General features: G+C 47.8%; 1 protein-coding gene across 1 annotated transcript in view; it reads left to right on the forward strand.

Moving 5' to 3' along the window:
* The window catches only part of dnai4 (dynein axonemal intermediate chain 4), a 277,873-nt gene that overhangs the window by 64,848 nt on the left and 194,918 nt on the right, over nt 1-18,107 (forward strand). Inside the window, 2 exon segments of the mRNA XM_038794441.1 lie at nt 622-728; nt 13,015-13,171. Coding sequence (XP_038650369.1) covers nt 622-728; nt 13,015-13,171 — 264 coding nt within the window.

Consider the following 18,107-nt stretch of genomic DNA (forward strand, 5'->3'; position numbering starts at 1 on the left):
ACCTGAGCTGCTCGATGGAGGTCATTGGCATTTTTACAGCATTGCAGGCCGGTCCTCTTGGTCATGTTGGCAACATTTACGGCCTCTGCCACCTCATCCCAAGCCCATTAGAAGGGCGAGTTTGGGTTTCCATCCCACCCTGGTGAAGCGGATGGCCCTCTTCAGGACTTTATCCAGCAGTCTTTCTATTTCCACATCGAGGAAGTGAGGTGCAGCTCTTCTCGTCACCATCTTCTTACTGGAATGAGAGAGTGGTGTGAGTGGCTCTAAGGGCTAATCCCGACCCCAGCATGGTAGCCCATTTGCATGTCCTGAACAGATCGTCACCGACACTCTCGACAGTAGCGCACATTTACAGTGATTCTCCACCGGTGGAAGAACAGTCTTGCAAATGGAGGATTCTGCCCTATTATTTATGTCTCTATCTTAATACATTATTCAGAGAAGCCCATTCAAGAGATAGGAGAGGAAATTTAGGCACAAAATGCAAGGGCAAAAAGTGCAGTTATTGAATATTTTCTAAGGGACAATGTTTAACATTTGGGAATTATAATTGAAGCTCCCTGATTCCTGTACTGATTCCTGTTTAAATTAACATTTCTTTTGTCTACTGCTCTCCAGGTCCACTTTTGAAAGTGGCTCTATCTCCCGAACAAGCCGCACCTTTTCCGATTCATTGGAAGATATTGGAGACTCTGGTATTCAACATGATATCGCAAGTCTACAATGTAAGATTCATCACCTTATATCATACTGAATACTTTGTATAGTGTTATAGTATTTTCATACTTGAATCAATCAGGCTTTTAAAAAATTCTTTCATGGGATGTGGGTGCTGCTGACAAGACCAGCATTTTTTGCCTCACCTGTAATTGCCCTTGAAACTAATGGCTTGCTAGGCTATGCAGAGGGCCAAACACATTGCTGTGGGTCTGAGTCACATGTTGGCCAGACCATGTAAGGACAGTAGATTTCCTTCCCGAAAAGACATTAGTGAACCAGATGGATTTTTACAACAATTAATAATAGTTTCATTGCAGGGACCATTACTGAGACTAGGTTTTCAATTCAAGATTTATTAACTGAATTCAGCCTTAGCCTGGGTCTCTGTATTCAGCAGCATTACAATTATGTCACCACCTCACCAAAATATAAGGATACCTGGGAAGTGCTGATGCAGCTGAAAAGTAGACTTCCTCTGTAAATATTGAGTCCATTAACTGACCTGATCCTGAAATCAACTAATTTACTCTCAATTAAACATATGCAAGTCATTATTATTCTGCCCCTGACTGAAATTGGCAATTCAGAAAAGCCGCCGCTAGATTTTTCCAGGTCCTTTGTGGATGGATTAGTAAATCTGACAAAATGGTGCAAGGTGACAGAAGGTTGGCTATCTGGATGTCCATTGGGAGGCAAAACAAGTCACTTAAGGGGCCACCTCCTGCCTCTGTGGGTATTTAATCTGTGTTGGGAGGGCCTACTGTTGGGTGGGGGGAGTCACCAATTGTACCTTATCGGCTTCCCAGTACTTTCTGGCAGAGCTGAATCTTCAATTTTGGGCACTGCAAAGCCCTTGGTGACAATGACCACCCTCGTTGGAATGGCACTGCTCTCAGCAAAACGGCAGCGCACATTTACACCGATTCTCCACCGGTGGAAGAACAGTCTCGCAAATGGAGAATCCTGCCCTATTATTTATGTCTCTATCTTAATCCATTATTCAGGGCAGCCCATTCAAGAGATCACTGATCACTGTAGTTTGTCTGGCCTCTGCATCCACCGATCACACTTACTGTCTTTGTGGGCACCTCTTCCTGCTGTTGCAGTCTCAACAATGGCCACTGCAGTGGCACCGTTGAGGCCGCTGCTCCTCGGGGTGGGCTTCCGTTCTTAATTGGATAGTGGCTTCTAAATAGGTTGCCTCCAGCAATATGTCTACCTGGTTCCGTCGCCAGCCAATGCAGAGTCGCCTCATGCTTTTGACCCAGTGGTGCAACTCCCATTAACAGCAAAATTCAACCATCTGAGTCGATTTTGCAATAAATCTCCACCTATTTTGAATTGGAGTAAGAGTTAACTAATTTAAGAGTTAAATTGTGATTGATCGTTCTCAACAGGAATCTAATTGCTTGATTCTATAATTTAGCACTTGCCAATTTGATTGTCAGAGTAAGTCTCAAGGATTGATGGTGTGAAAATAAGAATCTTGCATTTTCATAATTGGATGAGAGGAGAATTAATATTATTTGAGAACAGTAGAGGCATGATCGTCTAATCAGTGTTATCCACCAGCTTTTTGACATAGGCAAGTGGATTTGCAATTGTGATTCCTCATTCAATGAGCTTCTGATTTCATTTGCACCAGATGTTGAATATAGGTTAAACTTTCCTTACTGTTTGATGTACCATCAATTCGACTCAAGACACATTTAGGATCCGAACTGTGGCTTTAATCAGCTAGTTGTTAGCCCGGTGGTTGACTACAGAGAATAGCCGACCGCCGGGAACGCTGGGTACTTATACCCCGCCTCGGAGGCGGGGCCTACTTGCCTCTCGACCAATTGGAGAGCAGTCACATGACTAGTCACAACCAATCGGATAAGAGGCACATGACCAGCCAGAGCCAATGGGAAGCCAGTGCTCTGCACCAATGGCAGTGCTCATATCCATACCACAACACTGTTACAACTACACTTATTTAAAATAGGATTGAATAGGTTCTCTTGTTTGTAATAACTCCTAAAGTATAAATCACACCAATTTCTACAGACTTAACCACATGGCAGGAAAGAACACTTCAATTGGTAAATTCAGAAAGTTTATTAACTATTAAAAAAAGTAACATGTCCAAAAGATAAAAAGCAGTGTCAATTTACTCTAATTAGCAATAATTTACAGTAAGAGGAGAAAGGTTAACTTTAACAACTGAACATACTTCTCACCACCCTTCTCAGACCAGGAAATTAAGTGAAGGTTCCAAAAACATGGATAACATGTTAAAACAACATACCTTTACACCTCTTGATATGACTTCTTGAGACCCGTTTTCTATACCTTAAAGTTGTTGAAAGCACACCTCAGTCAGTTGTAAAATAGCCAATTGGCCCATAATTGTCAATAGTTAGACATTTGTTTTTTTTAGCTAATTATGCACATTGTCTCAACTTTAAGATAATGGCTTCTCAAGTTAGCCTAAGTGTTGACCAATAATTGGGTGGCACGGTAGCACTGTTGCTTCACAGCTCCAGAGTCCCAGGTTCGATTCCCGGCTTGGGTCACTGTCTGTGCGGAGAGTCTGCACGTTCTCCCCGTGTCTGCGTAGGTTTCCCCGGGTGCTCCGGTTTCCTTCCACAAGTCCCGAAAGACGTACTGTTGGGTGACAATAATAAAGATTATTAAGAAAAAAAAATGAATTGGGTAACATAACTGTCTGTCATTTGTAATTGAGACATCGTGAATAAAAGCCGATTCATTCCTTCAGTCAAGGTTAAAAAAGTTTATGTTATCTTATTAGCCTGTCTGGCAAAGGAGCATCTTACAATTCTCACAACATTTGGAGAATTCATATTAATTATCAGGTGTCAATGATATATTGTGTATGTAATTATAAAAGTTATGAACTTTGTGTGTTACGCATTACATCACCAGCCTTACTAATACATCTATTAATGAATTACTTGTACTTTAATTGTCACACAATTCAGGCTGCGTATTTAACGATAAATGCAGGTTTCATTTTTGTTTTAAACGTATTTTATTACAAACATGTATCAAAACAGGTTACAGCAAGTAAACAACCTGGGAAACATACTTCCCAACAATCAACTATACAGTCTGTACAGATTTCTCCCCTTTTTAACCCCCCCCCCCCCTCTGCTCATCACACCCCCTCACCCCCCTGCGACGAATAGCTCCTCAAACACGGCCACACACGTCCCCCACCTTTTCTCAAACTCCCCCGCTGAGCCCCTTAACTCATACTTTATCTTCTCTAACCGCAGGAAGTTGTACAGGTCACCCAACCATGCTGCTACTCCCGGTGGCGATGCCAACCGCCACTCCAGCAAAATTTGCTGCCATGCAATCAGAGAGGGGAAGGCCACAACATCGCCCTTCCTCCACTCCATGAACACCGGCTTCTCTGAAACCCCAAATATCGGTTTAGTTTTGTTTTAATGACTTTTATCAATTTAGCACAAAATGCTAAACAACACATTAATTCAGACTACAAATGATATCTACACTAAGGATGAGATTCTCCGACCCTCTGCGCCGGAATCGCGCCCGTGCTGGGGTGGAGAATAGTCATTCATGCCGGATATCCGGCGGGACGGTGCTTCTGCGGACCCGCCAGAGCATGCGCGCAGTCGACGAGGCGCCAGTCCAACGGCCCCCGCGGCAATTCTCCGGGGTTGACCGGCCAAGTTCCCGCCGCCGTGGTTCACACCCGGCGGGAGCTCAGACCTGCGGTGGCAGTCCTGGTGGGGTTGGGAGGAATCTGACAACTGGGGGGGGGGCCTCAGTGGTGGCCAGGCCCGCGATCGGGAGGCACCGATTGGCAGGCCTTCGCGATCTGGGCGAGATCTTACCTTCCTCTGCGCCGGCCCGCTGTGTGGGCCCGCCATGTCCCCGGCGGTCTGGACAGCAGGGCCCCAGCGTGTGTCCCACAGCTCTGGCTGCCGGTGGGGCCCTGCTAGCCCCCTGGAAAATGGTCTGGAGTGATTATCGCTCGTTTTCCGGCGGGCATGGAGACTTAGTCCCCAAAAGGGAGAATCCAGCCTGAAAACTTTTGATTTTGAAACTACCAACATTAAGTAAAGAGAAAATAAAGCAATGGAGATTTATTCTCTTTCACTTGATGGATGGCAACTTGGTCAATTTTACTTTCATAAGTTCATAAGATACAGGAGCAAAAGTAGGCCACTTGGCCCATTGAGTCTGCTCCACCATTCTATCATATCTATTACTGTTAGAGATGTTCCTCATCTGCTACCCACAATGTTACAGGCCAAGAGCTGCATTGCAAAACCAGCCAGAGCATCTCCTCCCTAGAACACATGACCTAGGAGCAGGAATAGGCAATTTAGCCTCCCAAGTCCAAACACTTTCAATGTGATCAAGGCTGATCCCATCTTGGCCTCGACTCCACCATCCTGCCCATTCTCCATAACCCTTCAACCCATTACCAATTAAAATTCTGTCTAACTCCTCCTTAAATTTACTCACTGTCCCTGCATCCACCGCACTCTGTAGATTCACAACCCTTTGGGAGAAGTTGTTTTTCCTCAAATCTGTTTTAAATTTGCTACCTCTTATTCTAAGATTATGACCTCTCATTTTAAAATGCCTCACAAGAGGAAGCATCAGCTCCATGCCTATTTTATCCGTACCTTTTAGCATCTTGTCTACCTCGATTTGATGTCCCTCATTCTTCTAAACTCTAGAGAGTATAGGCCTAAACTGTTCAAACTCTCCTCATACGACAAACCCTCATCTCTGGAATCAATCTTGTGAACCTCCTCTGAACTGCCTCCAATACCACTACATCTTTCCTCAAATAAGGGGACCAAAACTGTGCCCAATACTCCAAGTGCAATCTTACCAACGCCTTGTACAATTGCAACAACACTTCCTTACCTTTATACTCAATTCCTTTTCTATAAATGCCAACATTCCATTTGCTTTCCTTATTATCTGCTGCAAATGCTCGTTTTCTGTGACTCATGCATGAGGTCCCCCAGATCCTTCTGCACTGGAGCACTCCAAATTCTCTCCCCATTTAGATAATAAGTTGCCTTTCCATTTTTTTCACCAAAATACATGACCTCACATTTATCCACGTTAAACACCATCTGCCACATTTTGGCCCACTCTCCTAACCTATCCATCTCCATTTGTAAGGTTCTTATTTCCTCATTGCAACTTATTGTCCCATCTATTTTTGTGTCATCTACAAATTTGGCTAAAGATCCTTCTATCCCTATATCCAAGTCGTTAATATAGATTGTAAATAGCTGGGCCCAAGGACCAAATCCTGTGGCACCCCATTAGTTACATCTTGCCATCCAGAAAAAGACCCATTTATCCTGACTCTTTGTCTCCTATCCATCAGCCAGTCTTCTATCCAAGCTAATAAGTTACCCCTAATCCCACTTACCTTTTTTTGTAGGTCCAGAAACTGAAGGGTAACAGCACTGATTCTGAGCTCATCAATATTTCAGTGTGAATGTGGACCCAAACAATAGTAGAAAGGATACAAATGATCTACCATCACAGCTTCCAAGGTCAGATTGGCCTTTTTGAAAGTGAACCCTCGGAAAGCGACAACGTCCTGACAGAGTCCCAGATCATGCACTCTGATCCTGTGTGGGCCAACTGGTAGATGTGTTCTGTAACATAGAACAGTACAGCACAGTACAGGCTCTTCGGCCCGCGATGTTGTGCCGACCATTGATCCTAATCTAAGATCAACCTAACCTACGCCCCTTTAATTTGCTGCTGTCCATGTGCCTGTTCAAGAGTCGCTTAAATGTCCCCAATGACTTTGAATCCACCACCTCTGCTGGCAGTGCATTCCACGCACCCACTATTCTCTGTGTAAAGAACCTACCTCTGCCATCTCCCCTATGCACTTCCAAGAACCTTTAACCCTGTATTCAACATTCAAATTTGACCTTCCAGAATAAATCACTTCACATTTATCTAGGTTGATCTGTATCTGCCACTTCTCAGCCCAGCTCTGCATCCTGTCAATGTCCTGTCATAACCTGCACCAGCCCTCGACATTATCTACAACTCCACCAACCTCCGTGTCATCGACAAACTTACTAACCCACGCTTCCACTTCCTCATACAAGTCATTTATAAAAACCACAAAGAGCAGAGGTCGCAGAACAGATCCTCTGGGACACACTTATCACCGACCTCCAGGCAGAATACTTTCCATCCACTAACACTTGCTGTCTTCTGTCTTCTTTCGGCCTGCTAATTCTGTATCCAGAAAGCCAAATTTCCCTGTATTCAATGCCCCCTAACTTTCTGAATGAGTCTACCATGGGGAACCTTATCAAATGTCTTACTGAAATCCATATACACCACATCCACTTCCCGATCTTCGTCAATGTGCCTCGTCACATCCTCTAAGAATTCAATGAGGTTTGTGAGGGATGAACTACCCCTCACAAAGCCATGCTGACTATCTTTAATCAGACTATGTTTTTCTAAATAATAATGAATCCTGGGCGGGATTCTCCAATCCCACGGCAGAGTGTCCACGCCATTGTAAACGCCGTCTCATTTTACGACTGTGTAAACGGGCCGCTCCCACGTCTAATTCTGGCCCCTACAGGGGGGCCAGCACGGCGTGGAGTGGTTCGCGCCACTCCAGCTGCAGAGCCCGGCACAAATTGGGCGCCGCTGGATCTGCACATGCGCAGTTGCGCCAGCGCCAACGAGGACATGCGCGGTGGCGCAGGCGCCAACAAGTGCATGCATAGTGGCCTCCTTCAATGCACCGGCCCCGACGCAACTTGGTGCAGGGCTACAGGGGCCGGCACGTAGGAAAGGAGGCCCCCAGCTACAGAGGCTGGCCCGCCGATCGTTGGGTTCCGATCGTGGGCCAGTCGACATCGGAGGCCCACCCGGGGTTGGACCCCAACCCCACACAGGCCGCCACCTGACCCTTACACACCGAGGTCCCGCCGGCCCAGAGCAGGTTAGAATGGTGCCGGCGGGACTCGGCTCTTTTCCTTCGGCTGCTCGGCCCATTCGGGCCAGAGAATCGGCGGGCTGGCTGCGTAGAGAGGCCTGCAACCAACGCCGTGCCAACCACGCCGGGGCCAATGGTGCCGATTCTCCGCACTGCGGAGAATCGCATGCCGGCGTCAGGGCGGCATGGCCCATTCGCGGGGATTCTCTGGCCCGGCGTGGGGCTGGGATAATCCCGCCCCCTATCTCTCAGAATCCTTTCCAGTATTTTGCTCATCACTGACGTAAGACTGAGTGGTTTGTAATTCCTAGGGATTTCCTTATTCCCTTTCTTGAACAGGGTAACAACATTCATCTCCCTCCAATCATCTGGTACTATTCCAGTGGAGAGTGAGGACGCAAAGATCATTGCCAGTGGCGCAGCAATCTCCTCCTCGCTTCCCGTAGGAACCTTGGGAATATCCTGTCCTGATGCTTTTCAAAATTTCCAGCACATCCTCCTTCTTAATATCAACCTGTTTGACCTTATTAACCTGGTTCATGCTGTTCTTACGAGCAACAAGGTCCCTCTCTCTTGTGAAACAAAATATTCATTTAGGGCCTCCCTATCTCCTCAGACGCCAGGCACAAGTTCCCTCCACGCTCCCTGATCAGCCCTACTCTCACTCTGACCATCCTCTTGTTTCTCACACAAGTGTAGAAGGCCTTCAGGTTGTCCTAAATCATTCCCGCCAGGGCTTCTTCATGCCCCCTTCTAGCTCACCTCAGCCCATTTTTGAGTTCCTTCCTGGCTACCTTGTAACCCTCTAGAGCCGTGCCAGATCCTTGCTTCCTCAACCTTACATAAGCTTCCTTCTTCCTCTTGACTAGAAGCTCCACTTCTCTTGTCATCCAAGGCTCCTTCACCTTCCCATTCCTTCCTTGTCTCAGTGGGACAAAACTATCCAGCACTCGCAGCAAGTACTCCTTAAAAACCCCACATTACTGTTGTCCATTTCCCTGAGAACAACATCGGTACCCAATTTATGCTCCTCAGCTCCTGTCTAATAGCAATATAATTTCCCCTCCCCTAATTAAATACCTTCCCATACTGTTTATTCCTGTCCCTCTCCGTGACTGTGGTAAAGGTCAAGGAGTTGTGGTCACTGTCACCGAAATGCTCTCCCACCGAGACATCTGAAACCTGGCCTGGTTTGTTGCCAAGCACCAAATCCAATATGACCTCCCCCCTAGTCGGCCTATCTACATATTCAGTCAGGAATCCTTCCTGGACACACCTGGCAAAATCAGCTTAATCCAAACTATTTATACTAAGGAGGTTCCAGTCAATATTGAGGAAGTTGAAGTCACCCATGACAAAACTCTGTTGCTTCTGCACCTTTCCAAGATCTGACCCCCAATCTGTTCCTCAATCTCCCTGCTGCTATTGGGAGGTCTATAGAAAATTCCCAATAAAGTGACTGCTCCTTTCTTGTTTCTGACTTCCATCCATACTGACTCAGTCGGCAAACCCTCCTCGACTACCTCCTTTGCAGTTGTGACGTACTCTTTAATTAACAGTGCCATTCCCCCTCCTCTTTTACCTCTTTCCCTATTCTTCTGAAAACATCTAAACCCCATAACATCTAACAACCATTCCTACCCCTGTGAAATCCATGTCTCTGTATTGGCCACAACATCGTAGTTCCAAGTACTGATCCATGCTCAAAATTCATCTCTCTTATTCCTGATACTCCTTGCATTGAAACAGACACACTTTAACCCATCCCACTGAGTGCAACTTTGCCCGATCAACTGTCTATCCTTCCTCATAGACTTGCTGCATACGATTTCTGCCTGTTCAACAGCTACCCTGTCCTCTGATCATAGCTCTGGTTCCCATCCCCCGCCAAACTAGTTTAAACCCTCCTGAAGAACTCTAGCAAACCTCCCGCATATCTGAAGCCTTCCCTCCTGCACCAGCCCTGTAGCGACGTGTTCAACTGCACTCGCTGTCTGTTCCTTGCATCACGAGTACGTGGCACCAGTAGCAATCCTGAGTTTACAACTCGGCTTGTCCTGCTCTTTAGCTTCCAACCTAACTTCCTAAAATCACTTTTTAGATCCTCATCCCTTTTCGTAGCTATGTCGTTGGTGCTAATGTACACCACAAATTCTGGTTGCTCCCCCTCCACAAAAATCATGTAGACTCAATCCGAGACATCCCTAACACTGGCACCCGGGAGGCAACATACCTTCCGTGAGTTTTGTTCGTGACCACAAAATCTCCTATCTGTTCCCCTAACCATTGAGTCTCCTGTCGCTCTTCTATTCTCCCCCTTCCCTTCTGAGCCACAAGCCAGGCTCAGTGCCAGAGACCTGGCTGCTAAGGCCTTCCCCTGTTAGGTCTCCAAGGAGCTGAAATTGGATGCACTTCCCGCAGGTGTAGTCAGTGGGGACATCCCACAGGAGGAGCATGCAACTGCTTTAACTTCCATCCCCTCTGATCTGAATTCCCAAAGAGATTTAAAAGTTTTTTAAAAATTAAAGATTAAGCACCCGTTAGGCCCTTAAAAAAAATACTGCTGCTACTCTCTCAAGTGAACCTGATTCTGCCGTGAACCAGTAACTAGGCTCCTCCCTCCAGACACTTCTCCCATGATTCCTGGCTGCTCCTGGGGTTCCTGTAAAGTTAAGTTCTTTATATGAACCCCAGGAGCAGCCGGGAATCTTCAACATCTCCCTATTCCGTTCCAGGTTCCCACCTGCTTCAAGAAGACCACCATCATACCAGTGCCAAAGAAAAACCAGGCAACGTGCCTCAACGACTACCGTCCGGTGGCTTTGACATTGATCATTATGAAGAGCTTCGAGAGGTTGGTCATGAGACTCCACACTCAACTCCATACTCCCAGAATGCCATGATCCTCTGCAATTCGCAAACCGCCACAACTGGTCCACAGCAGACGCCATCTCCCTGGCCCTACATTCATTCCTGGAGCATATAGACAACAAGGACTCCTAGATCAGACTCCTATTCATTGACTACAGCTCCACCTTCAACACCATAATCCCAGCCAAGCTCATATCAAAGTTCTAAAACCTAGGACTTAGTTCCTCCCTCTGCAACTGGATCCTCGATTTCCTGACCGATAGACCACTATCAGTAAGGATAAACAACAACACCTCCTCCACGATAGTCCTCATTACCGGGACCCCACAAGGTGGAGTACTTAACCCACTACTATAATCTATATAAACACGTGACTGTGTGGCAAGATTTGGCTCTAATTCCAGCAACAGGTTTGCTGATGACATGAAAGTAGTAGGTGGATCTTGAACAACAATGAGTCAGAGTTCAGGAGGGAGATAGAGAACCGAGTGGTGTGGCATAACGACAACAACCTCTCCCTCAACATCAGCAAAACTAAAGAGCTGGTCATTGACTTTAGTAAGCAAAGTATCATACACACCCCTATCTGCATCAATGGTGCCGTAGTGGAGATGGTTGACAGCTTCAGATTCCTCGGTGTACACATCACCTTTCACAGTAATTTCATTGCAGTGTTAATGTAAGCCTACTTGTGACAATAAAGATTATTATTATTATCTGTCTTGGTCCACACGCGTCATCACTACAACCAAGAAAGCACAACAGTGCCTATACTTTTTCAGGAACATAAGGAAATTTGGCATGTCCACATTGATTCTTACCAATTTTTACAGATGCACCTATTCGGGAACAGTGGGAGATGGAGCAGTGTGTTACGCACTGAATTATATTTACATTTATATTTGTATCTTTTATTGTTATAAAACCATAAGTGCCTTAATAAAATGTTTAAAAAAAAAGAAAGCATCCTATCCGGTTGCATCACAGCGTAGTATGGTAACTGCTCGACTCAAGACCGTAAGAAACTACAGAGAGTCGTGAGCACAGCCCAGTCCATCACACGAACCAGCCTCCCATCCATTGACTGTCTATACCTCCCGCTGCCTTGGGAAAGCGGGCAGCATAATCAACGACCCCTCCCACCTGCGATATTCACTCTTCCAAGTTCGTCCATTGGGTAGGAGATACAAAGGTCTGAGAACAAGCACGAACAGATTCAAAAACAGCTTCTTCCCCGCTGTTACCATAGTCCTGAATTACATTCTTATGGACTAACCTGATCTCTTCACACATCCTCGCTGCTGAGTAGTACTGCATTCCTTATGCTTCACCCAATGGCTGTGTCTATGTATTTACATTGTCCTATGTTTTTCTCAGGTATGGAATGACTGTCTGAACTGTACGCAGAACAATACTTTTCACTGTACCTCGGTACACGTGACAATAAAACAAATCCAAATCCAAAGTAATATGTATGTTGGAAAATGGGCCATATAAGGCAACGGACATGAATAAAATGTGTATACTACTGCCTTACTTCTTGGAGAGGGAATTGGTACCTACTGGGTTAACATGGGAGCAAGTACAGTACTGTCCACAAGGCACATGGCCGAGAGCTAAAGGCACTCTAGCGATAGGAAGTAACATGTAAGGACCTAGTATGGTGTCCTCTCCATATCTTTGCCCTCTACTGTAGATGCATACATAGTTCAGTAATGTTAAAGACTTATTTGTAACTTAAACAAGACTGCTTCATGATGTCCAAACAGTACACATCATGGGTAGCGACAACAGAACAGATCACTATCCTCCATATATATTGTTATGTACTATTCTTTAATGCTGATTAAGCATTTTTTAACATCATGATGCCATAGGTTATCTGTATAATCTGTAGAAAAGTACCTTAGTTCATTACTTATGTCTGTATTTTATGTACATTGGAAGTAGATTAACATACCGTAGTAATGGACACCCCCTTAAAAATGTATTAGATTGGTGCTGGAAGGATATTCAAGAGAACTGTTAAGGAGACATCAAAATTACTTCAGGTGACCAGTGTTCTTGGTCTAGATCATGGAAGAATCATAAAATTCTACAGCATTGAAGGTGGCCTTTTAAACTTTGCTTTGGTGCCAAATCTGCCATATATTTTAAATTTCCATTTCTCTTTTTAAGAACTATTATCATTTCTCCTTTCAGCATTGTGTCTGGTAAGATATTTTTTTTCGAATTACCCTCAGCATATGAATATTTATCCTAATTCTCCATTATTATCTTCTTGATGATCTTAATTATATGCCATCTACTTACCAAAAAGAGGATCAGATTCTTCCAACTCACTTATATAAACTTCTGAAATTTCTTATAAACCTTTGAGCCTAATCACGATTACAATCCCGTGCCTCCTCATACTATGTTTACATTTTCAGATGTCCATTTTGAAAGAGACGATATACGAGAACAGCTGAATGAGGATGATCTTAATAAGATTGTAGATGTGTTTCTGACAGAAACTGAAACATTCACCTTTCTGGATCTTCACGTTGAAATGATTTCAGTGGATTCAACAGAAGCGGAAGCTATCAAGTAAGATTTTAAAAACATATTTCATTATATAATCCTGTTGAATGGCTTGATTTATTTCTCATTTACATAAGGGCAGTACGGTGGCGCAGTGGTTAGCACTGCTGCCTCTCAGCACTGAGGACCCGGGTTTGATCCTGACCGTGGGTCGCTGTACATAGAGCATACACTGCAGAAGGAGGCCAGTCAGCCCATCGAGTCTGCACCGACCCACTTAAGCCTTTACTTCCACTCTATCCCCGTAACCCAATAGCCCCTCCTAACCTTTTTGGTCACTAAGGACAATTTATCACGGCCAATCCACCTAGCCTGCACGTCTTTGGACTGTGGGAGGAAACCAGAGCACTGGGAGGAAACCCACGCAGACACGGGGAGAACGTGCAGACTCCGCACAGACAGTGACCCAACGATGTGGAATGTGGAATTTGCACATTCTCCCCATGTTTGCGTTGGTCTCTCAGGGTGCGAGAGACCAGGGTGGGGAAATGCAGGGACAAAGGGACAAAAGAGGCCAGAAAAGGAACAGGGCCACAAAGTGCCACAACCAAGGGCTCGAAACAGGGAACCGCTGCAAGCACCCACCCAGTACGGTCTGTGGGCGAAGGGGGCCCCCAGAGTGCAGGGACTACCCGCGTGGCGGACACACAGTGGACGGCCATGGTGGGTGCCCCCGGGACAAGGGGAAACCCCGGAGCGCAGAGACCCGATCGCATGGGGAGAGCAGTGATAGTGGCCATCCTGGACGGCCCCCTAACAAAGGGAAACTCCAGAGGGCAGGGGCGCGTCCACCGGACAAATATGGTTAATCCCACAGGGGTGAGGGGGCAGAAGCCCCCCACCAGGATAATCACCTGGAACGTAAGGGGACTTAACGGCCCAGTGAAGAGATCTAGAGTCCTCACCCACCTCAGAAACATGAGGGCCGACATAGTCTTCCTCCAAGAGACGCACCTGAGGGAGCAGGACCAACTGCAGGTAAGAAAGGGCTGGGTGGGACAAACCTACCATTCCTGTTATGGGACAAGGGCCGGGGGGTGGCGATCCTGATCGGCAAGAGGACAAGGTTTAGGGCGACAAAGACGGTTACAGACCCAGGGGGGGCGGTATGTCATGGTCAGCGGGGCCCTGGATGGGGCGCCGGTAGTTCTAGTCAACGTGTATGCGCCCAACTGGGACGACACGAGCTTCATCCAAAAGACCATGGCAGAAATCCCGGACATAGCGACGCACCGACTAATCATGGGGGGGACTTCAACTGTGTACAGGATCCAAAGACGGACAGATCAAACCCCAAAACGGGGAAAACCTCAAGCATGGCAAGGGAACTCAGTCACTATATGGAGCAGATGGGAGCAGTGGACCCCTGGAGATTCGCCCACTCGGGGGAGAAAGAATTCTCCTTCTTCTCCCCAGTACACAACGTGTACACCAGAATTGACTTCTTTGTGGTGGGGAAAACGGTGCTTCCCGGGATAGACAAGGTGGAATACTCCGCAATTGTGATATCAGACCACGCCCCACACTACATGGATGTGCGGCTGGAGACGGGAAGGGCCCAGCGCCCCACATGGAGGCTGGACGGCGCCTTACTAGCTGACAAGGCCTTCAGCGAAAGGATAGCGCGGGCCATAGCGGAGTACACGGAGAACAACCAAAACGGGGAGGTCTCATCCTCCACGGTCTGGGAAGCGCTTAAGGCCGTACTAAGAGGGGAAATCATTGCCTTCAAAGCGCAAAGAGATAGAGAGGAAAGGGTGGCTAGGCAGAAGCTGGTCGACTCCATACTGGAGGTAGACCGTAAATACTCCGAGGCCCCGACCGTAGAGCTCCTGGCGGAGAGAAAAGAATTACAAAGGAACTTTGACCTGCTCTCCACCAGGAAAGCAGTATACCAACTCCGCCAGGCACGCGGGGCCCTGTACGAACACGGAGACAAAGCCAGCCGCCTGTTGGCACACCAGCTGAGAAAGCAGGCAGCCAGCAGAGAAATTGCGCAAATCAGAGGTACCAGAGGCACGTTGGAAACGGAACCAGAGAGGATTAACGAAACCTTCAAGGCCTTCTACCAAGAGCTGTACACCTCAGAGCCCCCAATGGGGAAGGCTGGGATGAACCAGTTTCTTGATGGACTGGACATACCAGTCGTGGGAAAGGGCAGAAAACGGGATCTGGAAGCACCACTAGCACTGGGAGAGATCATGGACAGCATTAGCTCCATGCAGACGGGGAAGGTGCCGGGACCGGACGGATTCCCGGCGGAATTCGCGACAGCGCTGGCCCCGCACCTGCGGGAGATGTTCACAGACTCGCTAGCTAGGGGCACACTGCCACCCACGTTAGCACAGGCCTCAATCTCGCTGATACCTAAGAAAGACAAAGACCCAACGGAATGTGGGTCATACAGACCCATATCTCTGCTGAACGCAGACGCCAAAATACTGGTCAAAATCCTAGCCAAAAGGCTAGAAGACTGTGTACGTGAGGTGGTCACAGAGGACCAGACGGGCTTCGTCAAAGGTAGACAGCTTACCGCGAACATCAGGCTCCTGCTGAACGTGACAATGACCCCCTCCGGGGAGAGAACACAAGAGGTGATCGTCTCCCTGGACGCAGAAAAGGCCTTCGACAGAGTCGAATGGAAATACCTCATAGAGGTACTGGAGCGGTTCGGGCTTGGAACAGGGTTCACCGCTTGGGTAAAGCTCCTATACAATGCTCCCATGGCGAGTGTATGGACCAACAATACCAACTCCCAATACTTCCAGCTGCACAGGGGCACCAGACAAGGATGCCCACTGTCCCCACTGCTGTTCGCACTAGCAATCGAACCGATAGCAATCGCGCTCAGGGCAGCAAAAAATTGGAGGGGGATCCGAAGGGGAGGTAGAGAGCACAGAGTCTCACTCTATGCGGATGATCTGCTCCTCTATATCTCGGGCCCACAAAGCAGCATGGACGGAATCATCGCGCTCCTGAAAGAGTTTGGAGCCTTCTCGGGCTACAAACTCAACATGAGCTAAAGTGAGATCTTCCCAGTACACCCGCAAGGGGGGGGGGGGGGGGGGGGGGGGGGGGGGGGGGGCAGCACTAAAGGGGCTTCCGTTCAAACAAGCCCGACACAGATTCCGCTACCTGGGGATCCAAATAGCCCATGACTGGAAAGGGATCCACAAATGGAACCTCACCAGCCTGACGGAGGAAGTTAAAAAAGACCTGCAAAGATGGAACACACTCCCACTCTCCCTCGCGGGGAGAGTCCAGACGATCAAAATGAACGTACTGCCTAGGTTCCTCTTCCTGTTTAGATCCATTCCGATCTACATCCCCAAGGCCTTTTTCAAAGCGCTGGACAAACTTATCATGGCGTTTGTATGGGGGGGGGGGGGGGGGGGGGGGGGTTTCCTACAAAAAACAAAATCCAGGGGGGGGCTAGCCCTCCCGAATCTACAATTCTACCACTGGGCGGCAACAGCCGAGCGAGTAAGGGGATGGATCCAGGAGCCAGAAGCTGAGTGGGTGCGTGCGGAGGAGGCCTCCTGCATGGGGACCTCCCTCCAGGCCCTCGCCACGGCAGCACTCCCATCCCCACCCAAAAAACACTCCAGCAGCCCAGTGGTGACGGCCACCCTCCAATTCTGGAACCAACTGCGGCAGCAATTTGGCCTGACCAAAATGTCGGACAAGGCTCCCATCTGCAACAACCATAAGTTCACACCAGCACTGACTGACGCCACCTTCAAAAGGTGGAGGCAGGACGGGGGGACACTGACAGTCAGGGACCTATACACGGACGACAGGATCGCAACACTGGACGAACTGACAGAGAAATTTCAGCTAGCTGGGGGGAACGAGCTACGGTACCTGCAGCTCAAAAACTTCCTACGAAAGGAGACAAGGACGTACCCACAACCGCCACGACAGACACTACTGGAAGACCTACTGGACGCAAGTATCCTAGAGAAAGGGAACTGTAGCGACATCTATGACTGACTGGTAGAAAGGGACGATACCGTACTGGACGCAACAAGAAGGAAATGGGAGGACGACCTGGGGATGGAGATAGGGTGGGGACTCTGGAGCGAAGCACTGCATAGGGTCAACTCCACCTCCACGTGCGCAAGGCTCAGCCTGACGCAACTAAAAGTGGTACATAGAGCCCACTTAACGAGAAACCGTATGAGTAGGTTCTTCCCGGAGGTGGAGGACAGATGTGAACGGTGCCAAAGAGGACCGGCCAACCACGCCCACATGTTCTGGTCTTGCCCCAGACTTGTGGATTACTGGACAGCCTTCTTCGAGGCTATGTCCAAAGTGGTGGGGGTGAGGGTGGAGCCATGCCCGATAGTGGCGGTCTTCGGGGTTTCAGACCAGCCAGATCTATTCCCGGGGAGGAGGGCGGACGCCCTTACCTTTGCCTCCCTGATCGCCCGCCGTAGAATCCTGTTTGGCTGGCGGTCAGCAGCACCGCCCAGAGCTGCAGACTGGCTGTCCGAACTCTCGGAATCTCTCCAAATGGAGAAAATCAAATTCGCCATCCGAGGGTCAGACGACGGCTTCCATAGAACGTGGGAGCCATTCATGCAACTGTTCCGGGACCTGTTTGTGGCCAACGAACAAGAGGAAGAATAGTCGGGTGGCCAAGAATCAGGGGAAAATGGACGGGAATCGGGGGAAGGTAGCCGGGGGGGGTTACGGGTTCGTTATGGGGGTTTGATGGCAAGCTAAGGCCCAAAACCAAACTATAAATAAATGCCTATAAACATGTGCCTCGGCCATATCGGGGAATGTAAAATATGTATGCCGGCTAAAGGGGGCGGCCACAATTGTTGTTATAAAGATGCTTACCTGTAAATATACATGTTAAATTTTTGTGTTTTCTTTTTTTCTCTCTAATAATTTGTAACTTGTCATATATAAAATATGAAAACTCAATAAAAAA

Source organism: Scyliorhinus canicula, chromosome 4 (assembly GCF_902713615.1).
Source record: "Scyliorhinus canicula chromosome 4, sScyCan1.1, whole genome shotgun sequence".
NCBI classification, from domain to species: Eukaryota; Metazoa; Chordata; class Chondrichthyes; order Carcharhiniformes; family Scyliorhinidae; genus Scyliorhinus; species Scyliorhinus canicula.